At 39.6% G+C, this 14,251-nt stretch overlaps 1 protein-coding gene across 1 annotated transcript in view; it reads left to right on the plus strand.

Annotated features, from left to right (window-relative positions):
* The window catches only part of XPO4 (exportin 4), a 60,832-nt gene extending 51,014 nt beyond the window's left edge, over positions 1 to 9,818 (plus strand). The window contains exon 21 of the mRNA XM_086739529.1: positions 4,279 to 9,818. Within this exon, the coding sequence (XP_086595655.1) occupies positions 4,279 to 4,476 (198 nt within the window). The 3' untranslated portion in view covers positions 4,477 to 9,818. The remainder of the gene's footprint in view (positions 1 to 4,278) is intronic.
* The last annotated feature ends 4,433 nt before the right edge of the window (positions 9,819 to 14,251 follow it).

Consider the following 14,251-nt stretch of genomic DNA (forward strand, 5'->3'; position numbering starts at 1 on the left):
CAGTATTCCACATCTAGTCTGCTCTCAGGAGACTCCACCTGGTGTACTGTGTCCAGCTCTGGAGCTCCTAACATCACAAGGACAGGGACCCGTTGGAGCGGGTCCGGAGGATGGCCACAAAGATGATCAGAGGGCTGGAGCACCTCTCCTATGAGGACAGGCTGAGAAAATTGGGGCTGTTCAGCCTGGAGAAGAGAAGGCTCTAGGGACACCTTATAGCAGTCTTCCAGTACCTAAAGGGGGCCTACAAGAAAGCTGGAGAAGGACTTTTGACAAGGGCATGTGGTGACAGGACAAGGGGTAATGGCTTTAAATTGGAAGAGAGTAGATTTAGATTAGATATTAGGAAAAAAATTTTTACAGTGAGGGTGGTAGAACACTGGAACAGGTTGCCCAGAGAAGCTGTGGATGCCCCATCCCTGGAAGTATTCAAGGCCAGGTTGGATGGGGCTTTGAGCGTCCTGGTCTAGTGGAAGGCGTCCTTGCCCATGGCAAGGGGGTTGGAACTAGGTGACCTTTAAGATCCCTTCCAACTCAAACCATTCTAAGATTCTATTATCTAATTTAACAAGTGCTGTGTAAATAATAAATACAGCCCAGTATGCAGCTAGCGTTCATTGCTGACAAGGCGTACTGCTGACTTGCTTAGCCTGCTGTCCACCAGGACCTTCAGGTCCTTCATTCAGGGGAGCTGCTCCCCAGCCTGTCCATTCCCAGTCTGTATAGTTGCAGGGGGGTAGTCTGTTTCAGCTGCAGGACTTTGTATTTGTCCTTGGTGAATTTCATTAAGTTCCTGTCAGTTCATTCCTCCAGCCTGACTAGATATCTCTGAATGTCAGTCCTGCCCTTGAATGCACTGGCTGCACTCCCCAGTTTGGTTTCATCCACAGACTTGAGGAGAGTGTGTTTCCTCTCCTCCTCCAGGTCATTGACTAAAATATTTCACAGGACGAGGCCCACATGAGAGCTCTCAGTGCCACTTGTAACCAGCTTCCAGGTGGAATATGAGCCATTAACTACAATCCTTTAGAGGCTGATGATACAGGTGTGTTTTCACCCATGTAGTAGTCCACCCATCTAGACAATAAAATCCCAGCTTGGTTACAAGGATGCTGTGAAAGAGTGCTGGAGATTCATCAGACATCCACTGCTCCCCGCTCATCCACAGAAGTAGTTATTTCATCACAGAAGACAGGCTGGGAAAGCATGATTTGCCCTTGGTAAATCCACACTGGCTTTTCTCAATCCCTTTCTCTTTCACATGCTCTGAGATAGGTTCCAGGAGTACTTGCTTCATTATTTGCTTAGCTGTTGAAAGATGATAGAGAGCAGCCTTGTAATGACATGAGCCAGCTTTCTGAACCCTTGGATGGATTCTGTCAGGTCTTGTTACTGAAATCCAGAATAAAACTCCTTAACAGCAATGTGAAGTTAAGAAGCAGGCACTTCTTTATTGCAGCGCTGGGCGCATGGGGGATCGCTCCACCTAGTGTGCGCACCTGTCTGATCCAACAGCACAGTTAAATACACATTTGATATACATATTCGCTAGATTTACGAGAAATGTTATGCATAAACATCAATTTTTCGAGAAATCATTGTAATACATCTCCTCCCATTCGCGCATGTTCAGTCATTTGAGTCGAGGGTCTTCTGGTGGTCTCAAGGGTTGTCAAGATGCCCCCTCCTCAAATTCGTTGGTCGAACCCCTCCTTGAAATCTCCATATATGGTCCTGAGAACAAGGTCATCTTGCCCTTGAATCTTTTGGCTTGAAAGTGATGGCTTAGAGCCCAAGGTGCATAGCTGGTGCCTCGTTCTACCACTCCCCAAACTACCCCCTGACACGCTAGGCTAATTTCTAAAACAAGGATATTTCATATTTCTAAGATAAGGATATTTCATATAAAATTTAACCCATGTGACTATAGTTCTATGGTTAACAAGAATTACCCTATATTTATATTCCAGAACCATATTGATTAAGTATTTTCCTATTATCAATCATTGGTAATATCATTGATTATAATTCTACTGATTAAAGTCCTCGATACCCAGATTGAGATGGAAAGGGTAGGGGATTTCCTAGCAGCGAGCTGGTATCCATAACAGATTTGCAAATAGTCTCATGAGCTTCTGTGCATCAGGATTTCTCATGAGATCCCTGGATTGATCCTCTTTACTACTGGTAGTTCCTCTTCTCCTTGAACCCTGTCTCTAGTCAGGGAGCCTCTCCCCATCTTTCTTGTAGGCCCCCTTGAGTTACTGGAAGACTGCTATAAGGTCTCCCGGAGCTTCCTCTTCTCCAGGCACTGAGCGTTTCAACTTTATCTTTTGTCTGTTATCACTAAATCACCTGCTCCATTCAGCCGCAGGACCCACATTTTCCCTGTTCCTTCTTTTACTGTTAATGTACTGGTAGAAGCTGCTCTTGTCCTTGATTTCCCTTGCCAAATTCAACTTAGCTGAACTTCACTTTTCTGTCATTGTTCTTTGCCAGACAATGTTTCTGTTTTGCTCCTTTGTAGCTGTCCCTGCTGCTATCTCCTGCATGTGTCCTCCTTGCACTGGAGTCCAGTCATGAACTCCCTGCCTAGCTGCTTCAGTGTTCTGAAGTGTTTATGTTGTTTTTCGCAGTATCTGGACAGGCTGTTCTTGCACTTGGAAGAGGTGGTCCTTACAGACCTGTCAGCTCTCCTGAGCAACTTTCATCTTTAGAGCTCTGTCCCACAGGATTCCACCCACCAGTCTCCTGAATAAGCTGAAATCTGCTCTCATGATGTCCAGGATGTGTACTCGGCTGCCCTCCTTCCTTGCTCTCCTAAGGATTCTGAACTCTAGTATTTCATTTTCACTGTAGCCAAAGCTATCATTAATTACCCCCTCGCTGACCAGGTCTTCCTAGCTGTGAGTAGCAGATGCAAAGTCACCCCTATGAGGCCCATCTGGCATTTGAGCAAATGTCAGGGAGATAATCTCTCATAAGTCTGATCTGGAAACTTCAAGTTGCTTGAAAGTGACTCAGTCCACTACTTACTGCATTTTCGTGGTTAGTAACAAGCTCCCACCATTATGTCATCTTTACCACCTCTCTTCTGATCGTGACCCATGAACACTCAACTAGATTGTTGCCCAGTCCATGGAAAAGTATTCTTAATTTGAGCTGCCCTTTCACGTAATGGCAATCTTCTGTCCTCTGCTTCCCTAAAGAGCCTCCTTCTGTCCGTTGGAGCACTCCAGTCATGCCACCTGCCCCACCACATCTCAGTGTGTGCAGTGATGTTGCAGCTCTACATCTGCACATGGAGCTCTAGCTCTTCCTGTTTGTTTCCAAAGCTGAATGCATTTCTGCATAATTTGAGGTTGGCTTCCTTTCAACATGCTTCATCCTTCCTGATGAGACTCTTAAACCTATCACGCTTCCTTGTGTTCTTATTTGGTTCTCTTGTTCTTCCTTGTGTTCTCTTGGTCTCTGTCTCCTTTTGCCTTCGGCAAAGATGTTCCTAGGCCACTTTATTGTATGGATTTCTTCTTCTGTTAGCAGCCCTCATCCCTCAAAGATGGAATCATAATCATGTTAGACAAAAGACTTTGTGACGCTAGCCACAGGTAGCAACTTCATGTTGTGTCTCCTCCCACCTAAGCCCTTCACCAGTAGAACTGAGGGGACTGCCATTCTGGCTCCCGTGTCCTTCGCCCTAGCTCCCAAAGCTCAGCAATCACCCTGGACTTGCTCCAGGTGTCCCTGTGCAGTGTCCTTTTAGTTATGTTTAACATGATTTTGTCTTCTGTTTCTATCCAAGAATGCATGAGAGTTACAGGAAACTTAGGAATCTAAGCTCTCTGTCCCAGGGAAGGGAATCTAGAAAAGGGAAAACCTGGGGGAGGAGATGGTTGGTACAGCACGCCGAACAGGCAGGAATAAGCCTGTGCTAAGTAAGAGCCAGAAGGCACTTTGAAGGGTGTGCCTTAAAGTTTTCTTATTACTCTACACTGCAGAGCACTGTCCCTAGCTCTAAAGGCTTCTTTAGCCTTACTGAAAAAAAAAAAGAAAAAAACAAACTGGTCTGATTGAAGGACTTTATCTGGTTTAGAGGCAGGTGAAAGGCTGCAGGTCCAGAGCTGCACTGGTACACTAGTCAGTGAAACGGGATAACAGGTGGAAAGGTACTGTCACAGCCTTGATTCTGGATTTTGTCCTGATGAGAGAAGTTGTATATATTGTATCTTTTTCTTCTTTTTTTTTTTTAATTTAATAAGATTATTGTTTATTTAACAGGCTGAATATTCAGAGCTAGTTGAAACATTGCTATCAACTCAGCAAGATCCGGTAATTTACCAGCGGTTAGCAGATGCCTTCAACAAGCTTACTGCAAGCAGCACTCCTCCTACACTGGACCGTAAGCAGAAGATGGCCTTCTTAAAGAGTTTAGAAGAATTTATGGCGAATGTTGGTGGACTTCTCTGTGTAAAATAAACAAAACTCTATGCCTAATTTAGACCCTTTCTGCAAAATGCACTGAGAAATGCTGAATGCTGACTAAATCTTGTACCTGTCTCTGGGTTCTTTGCAGCCATCTCAGATTCTACAGAGCCTGGAAGTTTGAACATAACACAGTGGAATAGGAGAGGTCAACTTTGAATCAGCTTCTGCTATTATGTGTTAGCTGCAATCTGTCATACTTGTGTGTGGGAGAGAATGAACAGAAAATTTGAGTTTAATTTTTTTCCATATGTGTGCAAACAGATATGGGCACAGTGAAAAATAAATGCAGTGCCTTTCCCCCACACTGGTTTAAAATATGAGCGGTCAGATAAATGTACAGATTTCTTTTCTACCCAAAATCATGTTAGAGTGTGATGCAGATACATATAAAGCTCTAAACAGTTTAGCTGATTTTAAGCTTTATTTTTCCTCTCTTAAAGTTTGAGTTTGTGTTCCAATGGGGAAGAAAAACCAAATGGTATTTTAACTTGTGTTTAGTTCTTTTTTTCTGCATCAACCTGACATTGCATGTTTAATGTAATGCGGGTTTTTACATTACGTTCTGCTGCCTAAAGTTCGGAGAAAAAAAAAAAGGTGTATATTTTTGTTGCCCTAAAGTGAACTTTAGGAACTGTAGCCATTTCATTGCCTTAATTTAAAAGAAAAAAAAAAAAAGCTCATATACTTTAGATAAGAATTTTAAGGCAAGATTTGACTCTTCAGAGTTGGTTTAGGATGTTAGCATTAAGCTGCTGTGTACCTCCTGCAGCCCTTCACGTTGGCATGTCGTTTTGGAATGAGTGTCTAATGCAAGGTTCATGTGTAGTTTTACTTTCAGTATCCGTTTTGATTCGTACCTGGGTTGCACGCAACTGCAATGTATTTCTACACTGAACTGTTTGCTTAAGCAATAACAACTCAACAGGTGTAAATTACTGGCAAACTTTTTAAAGTTGGGGCATTAGCTAAAACAATTATGCTAGAACAGGGGCGTCAAACCCTTTTACTCAAAGGCCATATTCGACTCCAGTCAAGAAAGGTAACTGGGATGTGTAGTGCTGTGGGGATTTTTTATTTTGCTGAATCTAGCTCCACTTCTGCAGAGCTCTCCCAGTTGCTCTGCTCTTGTCCAGTTTTTTACATCAGCACTTTAGCTATTATGACAACAGAATATAGTGCCCTGAGTATGGCGGACCAACAAGGGTGAGCAGCACATGAGTACAAAAGCAAGGCCTGCTTTGTCTCCAGTCATGAGCCAGAGAAAACTGAAGCAAACACAAATGCTGCAGGTCTAGTACAATTTATTTTTGTGGAAATACCTGGAGGCAGAAGTGGGCCCTTTTGTTTAAGACCTCTGCTAAATTATGCTGTTGAATATTTCCCATATGTTTTTAAAATTTATAGAAAATGTACAGTATACACCTTTACATGGCTATGTATAGCATCATGTTTGCAACTCTGTGCCATTCTTCAGCCATTCATCTCAAAATTAGTCACAATAGCCAGAATTTTAAAAAGATAAATCTATAATACTGTGCTATAAGTGATCTAAGGCTTTTTTTTTTTTTTTTTTTTTTTTAGTTAAATCCATACCTGTCTCAAACATGGATCCACAAGGCCAAAAATGCCATCTCTTCATTATACTTTTATCTTTTAATTTATGTGAAAACTGGGCTAGGGCAGATTTACACATTAAAAAGAGACCATGAAACTTGTTAGATAATGTACCTTCCCAGCTAGTATTTTATTTCTAAGGTAATTTGAGTAGTATTTTAGAACAGGGGTATTGCTCTCAATTTCTTCTTGAAACTCTAATGCTTTTCTTTAAAAGATTTCTTGACTGTGCACTTGCACAAAAGATAATGATCCTGGCAGGTCCTTCTGTTTTTAAATTGTTCTAATGGCTGATTTTTAAAAAATTTCTCTAGGTTTTGCTATGTTTTTGAAACTGCTTCTGGAGTTTCTCTGAGTTTTTACATTGGATAGGGCAGCAGTTCTGAAACTTCATTTATTTTTCAGATGAAGGGCATTAAAGCCTGGGAACAGAAGCAGCAGTAGGAGCTGCTAGTTTGTCATGATGTGCTCGATGTCAAATATCTAGGCCGAAGTCTTCAAAGAGATCATAGCAAATACCTTCAGCTTTTTTTGGATCTGACTGAATAATTGGTATACTCAGTCATCATTTCTTTTGTAACTAGCTCTGTCACTATCATTCTTTTAAATTTGAAAGCTGGCTCACTATTTAAAAATATTTATTAACTTTAAAATTTTGAAATCCTCTTGTGTATTGTGATTGATGAATGGGAGCACAAACTGAGTTAGTATTCGGGACAAAGTAATGTGCATATCCATTGCTTCTCTTCCCAAGCCCATTGTGTTGTAACAAGCAGAGATGCACAGCGTCTTTTGACTATCAAGACTTGCTAAAGTATCAACGCTTACTTTGAAAGACTAGTTTTGAAGGTTGCTTAAAATTTTCCTGTGCCCTCCATTAAAAATTAATACTGTGTGTTGAAGGGAAAATATCCTGGCAGGGTTTTTTGTCATTTTCCTGCTTCATGTTATGCTAGACAACATTCTTCCTTTCTTGTTTCTTAATTTTTCTTCCATTCTCATATATTCAACAGGGATCTTTCCATGCCATTTTGTGTTTCTTTTAGAGCAAATGCTAAGATGTCTCTGCTTAGTGACATCCATTAAATTGATGCAAAAAAGTTCTGGGAATAAATTTTGCTAATTCATACTCCTGCTGGCTAGGTGGCTGCTTCTACCTAAACTATTTGGCTTTTATATCCCTTAAAAAAAAAATATATATCCTTCAGTGATCTTCTACACATCTAGTTGCTGTAAATCTAGATGCAAAAGTTCATTCAAGTCCATAGGAAAGACTCACAGACCATTTTTAGTGAACACTGAGAGTTGGCTTGACGTAAGCGTTCTGAACTTTTTATAGCATCACGGCATTGACTTTCCATTCACTGTGCAAAGTGAATAATGGTTCTAAAAATGCACCTGTTTTTTGAAGGGAAAAAAAGGCAATTCAAACTGAATTATAAATGCTGCATGATATAACTGTAATAAATATATTTGTCTAGGCTTTTTTTTTTTTTGCTAAAACAGATTATTGCTCCAGTGTTTTCATTCTGAGACTAGAAAACAAGTAGCTTCTTTCCCATTTTGCCAGCTCCTTCCCTTTTTTAATAGCTAGTTCTAATGGTGGCATAATAATTTTCTATTGTTCAACCTATAATTTTTTGATGCTGGCAAGCATGACGATCTAGTTGGGTCATGAAATTCAAGACCTTGAAAGCACAGATACACATGGACCGGGAGAAGTAGACTATGACCACATGAAACTTCCACTTTCATGTGCATTTATGCCTTAACTATCTTCACTGAATCACCGCCAGAATCTGCTACTTATTGCCCAGAGGTTTGTGTTTCACTGTTTGGTGATAAAGGGCTCACCGTTTTCCTCAGGAACGAGAAACTTGTTTTCTCAGCATGTCCAAATCCTACTAGTTGAAAGAAAGGGGTTTGAATCAGTCATCTCTTTGATAATGCGCAGCACTCGCTGAAGCCCCCAGTGTTTACCTGGGTAAATCCCTTTATATCTAAGCCATGTAGTTCTAGAAAAGCTTGCTTAGAGCAGTCAGTTGTCCATTTAAAATTTAATTCTTTATTAAGGTAAAGAAAATTCTAATTTGTGATCTTTAAAACTATTCAAAAATACATATTGCAGCATTTCTCTTGTAAAACACTTCAAGTAATTTCAGTTTTGGTTAAATAATTACATAAGAAGGGGTGTTTTTTTATGGAAGTAGCTTGATTAATATAAGTGCAGGAGTAGGAGCCAGGCTCCTCTAATTTTGTATCACTTTTCCACTGGATCCTCTGTGGCCATTGGCAAGTCGCTAGAACTGTGTCCTTGTTAAAACAGCGAAAATACCTACCTACCTCACAGGGATGTTGTGAGGACTAGCTTATGCCTATAAAACGTGTTAAGGATCTGAGATGCTATGTAAATATTAAATATTTTAATTTTAGTTTTGTGAGGTGTAAGATTTACTGTAATGAAACCAGAAGATTTTAATAATTATAAAGCCCAGTAGAGGCAGCAGTGGTGCAGTATTCCCCGAGACTGGTCTACTGCAGTACAGTAATGCTCGCTGTAAACTGTAGTTATCTCAATTACAGCCAACTGAAATGACGGCTTCTCATTAAATAGGATAAGATTCCCCACCAACGTGCCTCGATTCTGGCCTACATAGTGAGAGGACAGTTGCTAGTTATTCAGGCTTTGGTGCCTCTGCTTGTGACAAGTGCCACTTGTGGTGGTTGGGTTTTTTGTTATGTTTGGTTTTGGTTTTTTACGCTTTTCTGCAAGGAACAAACACCACTCATTTCACCCATGTCTGTTCCAGTCACTCAGTATAACCAAAGTTTAACGATAACAATTAGAATTTAGAGCCAGCCCCGCTGCCCTGTAAATTTGCTTTTAGTGTGAGTAGATTGTGACCTCTTTGCAGTAAATGAGATTAATGCTTTCTAGCACTAATCATGAGGCAAATCATGAAGTGTGCTTTGCTCTAGAGCCTTAAGCTCTTGACTCTCTGACAAAACCCTTTTTTCAGTATGAGATTTCTTGGGGCCCTAGCAACTGAGAAATAAGATATCCCTGGCTTTCCCTTCTCCTCAGTGAATTAAAGTAGATTCTGCTTTTCCATTTCTTCCCTTTCCCTATCCTGCTTTTCCTGTCCTTTTAAAGCCATTCTTATAAAAGATTATAAGATCCTTCCAGCCTCAAGGGAAAGATACTACCCGTGTGATTTTCCAATCTATTATAGCTTGATACTTGAAATTGATAAAATCCCTTCTAACAGCATTCCCCAGCACATTTCAGTCTCCCATTGAACCATTCTAGAGTTTATAATTAAGAAAAAAAAAAAAATCGTCTTTTATTTGTTCCCTTTGTGCAAAATAAGGAACATGCAGTTTTAAGGCAATAAATGCTAGTACTGCTGTTGGTCAACTCTGTAAATATTTTAAATGTATAATTCAGTACTATGTTGAGTTTATATATTGAAAATGCAGGGATTGAAGTGCTAGTTGATTTCAAGTATTGTTTTACCTGTACAGTTGAAGATACAAAGTTGCATAGAAATATTTCACAATTTGTTGCAATAAGACTTGGGAAATGGCTGTGTAATCAAGCCTTATCACAACGGAATTTTCAATTTTGAAATTAACACTTTGTGTATTTTTAAGATCCATAAGCAGGAGAAGGATAAAGTTGTTTTCCACTAAAGACTTTTATTATTTTGTTTTGGCCATGTGTGATTTGTGTGTATTCTTGTTTAATATTTTTCTAAAATTTCACCTGTGTTGAATCCCTGAAATAGCATTTCTTATACCTTCTCACAGTAGAAACAAAAATAGGAACATTAAGAAACCTCAGGCTACAAGCTGTGCTCTTTGGCTACAGTGAATCCGCAGTAATTTAGTTAAAGTTAAACTTTAATTTACATCGGCACTTAAGGCATGAGTTTGCCCATCAACAGAAAAAAAAAAAAGTGAGGTGTGCAACAGAAATATCTCACACTGGACTACAGTTACCAGCAGTGGCTGTGAATATCTAATCAAATTAATCTTTTCCCCCATCATCCGAAAAAAAAAAGGTTAATGGTGATTTTCCAAGTCACTATTGTTGGTGATGTTTGACTACCCAGAAGGAAAACTGATTTCCAGGTCTGGATTTTTTTTGTGTGTGTAGATTTAATCTGAACAGTTTCTGATGATACCTGGCACAGAAGTGTTCTCCAAGCTCATAATCTGTTCCCATGTGAGTGACATCTAACAGTTTGTTACTTCATGTGTATCAGAAAAGTTCAGCTACAGGCAGCAGTTCCTAACGTCCTATAATACAATTGCATTTTGATAAAAATTCTTTCCCTCTTACTTTCATGCACTCACATCTTTTTTTGTTTTGGTTTGGTTTTTTTTGTTAGGTTTTTTTTTTGTGTTTTTTTTTTTAAAGAGGGGGATAGAAAAAAAAAAAGCTTCACAAATCCTGAAAGTAAAACTATGTGACAACTATGGTGGTGACAGCTTGCTATACATCTTGGCTGTATGTATCACTAGAATTTTACTGGTTTCAGAAGTAAAATTATTGCAGTTAGATATTTATATTGGCCTGGTTTAGTTCAGTGAATGTTTTGGTGAAGGACAGAACCATTTAAGGTAACTGAGGAAATCCCTGAAAGCAGCTGGTAAGATTAACAGCAGCAGCGTATCCAAGAGGCTCTCATGTAGAAAATTGAACTATTCTGCTTTACCTTAAATATGAGGTCTGGAATAAACTTGAATGATCTGAATACAAAGCCTTTATTCACACTTGTTTGTGTAAGTGGATGCAAAACCCATCAATTTTGCCTTTATGAAACTTAGATTTGCTTCAGTTGTGAGTGGTGGAGTTGGTGGTGGGTTTTTTCCTTCACTGATTTGCCAGGTATTACAAACAGAAAAGTAGGAAAGGTCAGCCTTCCAAGTGGAATTTGTCTGGCAGGTGAACCGTGGAGGAGGTCGTACATGAAGTGGAAGAGAGGAGGAGGAGAAGAAAGTGAAAAAAAAAAAAAAAGTTTGCAACCTTATGTGGAAAGAAAACAAACCAAAACATACCCCACAAACTAATCTGTAAGAAGAAAAAGAAATCCATAATGCAAGTAACTTGGTAACCCGTGTCATCCTGACAAGGATTAGTAAAAGCCTGCATTTCATCAACACATTTTTGGGGAAAACATAAAGTGCTATTTTGGAATTGCATGAAATGTGATACTATTGGTGTGAGTATTGTTAATTAAACAATAAAATCTTCTTTATTTTGGGAAACATTCCAAACAGATCTACAGCTCTGAAGAAAACACTGAAGTTATCCACTGTGACTGATACGGAACTCATTACTAGTTTTTTTCCCATCTGTATTTGAATCCCATGGAACACCTTTTCACCTTAACATCTATCAGATGTTACCAGATTTGATTTTTCTGATGCTTTGTTGCCTTTGCAAATTAGAGGTAGGCAGAGCTTTGGGTGTGATGTACTTTCCTTTTTCTTCCGCTCCGTGTCTGACCTACTCATGTTGGTGAATGCGTGTATGTTTGATTTGCTTTAACTTATTGTTGTGGATGATGCAGTTTATTTTTGTGGCATATTCAGACTGCTTCCAGTATCTGTGTTCGGTGTTTACTGAACGGAAGTCATCACTAGACTCCAACACGAGTACTGATTTGAAAGCCTCATTCATAACTTCATTTAGTAAGTTGTCAGGACATTTGCTTTAATTTTAGAACTGCACCGATACTTCTCATGGTCTTTTGTTCATTCAAATGATTGTTGTGACTCAGAGAAAAAAAAACCCAAAGCCAAAACCCCACCACCACACTGTGGAGTCTTTAGGAAGATCACTGATGTCCTCACACAAGATCAGCACTGCTTTGGGGAAGGCTTACATTCTTCTGCCACTTTAAGGAAAGACTGTTCTTCTGAAGTACTTTTTGCCTGCTTTAGGCTGTTATGCACTTTCATGATTTCTTAACAAACTACTGTTATAATGTACTGTAACATGGATTTTGATAAGCGCACATGTATTTAAACAATTCACTCAGCCTCAGGAAAGCTGGAAAAATCAGATACTTGTTTTGTATCTTGGTTAAAATGTTTGTTACCTACATACCTTAAGCTGGCCAGATAATGTCTAGATCTGTGAGTGTAACTATTTAAGATACCAGTATAGTCTGTGAAAGGAGGACTGTGTAATTTTATTCTAGGGACTGAGAAAACTGTGTCCTTCACTTATTTTTCTTAAAGTATATATAGTCTGAATTGGAGTTTCAAAAGCAAGAAAAACAGTGATAAACCCCATTTACTGTTCAGGAAAAAAAAAAAAAGTTTTCTTTCTTAACACTAACTTATTTCTATTTTCTTCCTTCTCCTTAAAAAGTGTGTGAGAAATAAGTGCGGAGATACGTGTAGGAAAAACTGTAAAATCTGCTGCTGTACATATGTTTGCTACTTGACTGCGTTTTCTGTTCTACTTTAATTTTACTGGTTTTGCTAAATATATTTTATATTTTCCTTCTTACTTCTTGTGATGGCAGAGTGATTACATCTTTGGGGGGAAAAAGCATGACAAGGCTCTGGCCAGAAAATTCCATCAAGTTTGTATGTGAGCATGTATCTCAAGGCATTTTTTGAGAGAACAGCATAAATCAGGGGCAATATGGCACAGTGCAATCAATGGGGATATTAAAATGTACAAAGGCATAGATACTGGTAATTCTGTTTCAGTTTTTTTTTTTATTATTTCTAAAACCCATTTCAAATGTCAATACCACTAGGTGCTATTAAGTGACTAGTGGTCACTTAAGTAGTGAGGATGAAAACTTATTACTGTACTTGAATGCAGAGAGCGACTGCAAGCTTTTAAAAGGCTGACCTATGCCATGACCAAGGTCTTAGGAAGCTGTGATGCACCTGGCCCACAGAGCTGCCCCGTGGGGCTCTAACGCACGTTTTATCCTGCATCTGTAGGAGAACAGCTTGGTATTGAAAGAAAAAGTGTAGTAAGCCTCTCTTATAAAGATGAGATGTTGCAGGTTGTTCTGTAAGTAGAGTATTTCAGTGGGGGGAAAAAGACTTCATGGCAACACCAAAGATTCTACAATTGGAATGTAATAATCTATTTTCATATTATTTAAAACTGATTATACTTTCTCTTGTGGCTATGGCTTGTGTTACAGCAAGAGGACTGAAAAGTATAGACTTAATTAGTAAAGAAAAAATACAATAGACTATAAAATAAAAATTCAAGCATCAAACCACAAAAGCCGTATGAGTAGTAAGTTGCTGTTACTTTCCAGGGTAGGACTGTGTTTTTAAAACCTATTTCATGCTCTGTTCCTGATCTGGTCTGACGTGGAATACTAACAAATGTATTAGTAACGTAGTAGTGGTCTATGTTGTCAGGTTTGTCTTGGAGACACGGGTGTCACTGCTGCGTGACATGGGTCTGTCAGTGAAAGGATAGGGGAGGCAGCTTAACTAGAAGTACCTCGCTGAAAAAAAAAAAAGATTAGGAAACAATATAACTTAATTATTAATAAGCAGTTTCTTGCAGGGTGCACTTTACAGGTGTTCCCATATTTGTGGCTCACTTGTCCTCAAATCGCCAAGAAATTGCATTGCAGGATGTAACCTGTTTTCCTTCCTACAGGCTCACTCGAGCTCCTCCTGAGCTTTCCTTCTAGAACAGTCTTGTAACGCAGATTCAAGCAAGGTCCCGAGCTGTCTGTTTGCTGCCACGTAGTATCCGATATCACAACCTAAATAACGTCGCCCTGCCCGCCCCCTGCAAGGCCCCCACAGCCGTGTGCCCTTACATGATCTCTGAAACCCTTCTGGGGAGGAGGAACCGCTCATCACGGGGCCGGGGGGGGGGGGGGCACTGTTGCTCCGGGAAATCTGGATTGAGAGCGTGTGTCTGCCCAGTCTCCTCTCTCTTGTCATTATCAGCCCTGTGCGGAACATTTTCCACAAAAATGCTTTACAAACGTGCGTGAAATAGCAGTATAATATGTAAGTGTCACTTCTTTGTAGAATCTAAACCCGATTTCTTACTGAACTCAGTAATATTATGCAGGTGCCAGGTACCTGTCACTTTGCAGCAATGCAGGGAAAAGTTGTTTTTTTTTTTAAATTTTAAATTATA

This window comes from Chlamydotis macqueenii, chromosome 1 (assembly GCF_036417535.1).
Source record: "Chlamydotis macqueenii isolate bChlMac1 chromosome 1, bChlMac1.mat, whole genome shotgun sequence".
In the NCBI taxonomy this organism is placed as follows: domain Eukaryota; kingdom Metazoa; phylum Chordata; class Aves; order Otidiformes; family Otididae; genus Chlamydotis; species Chlamydotis macqueenii.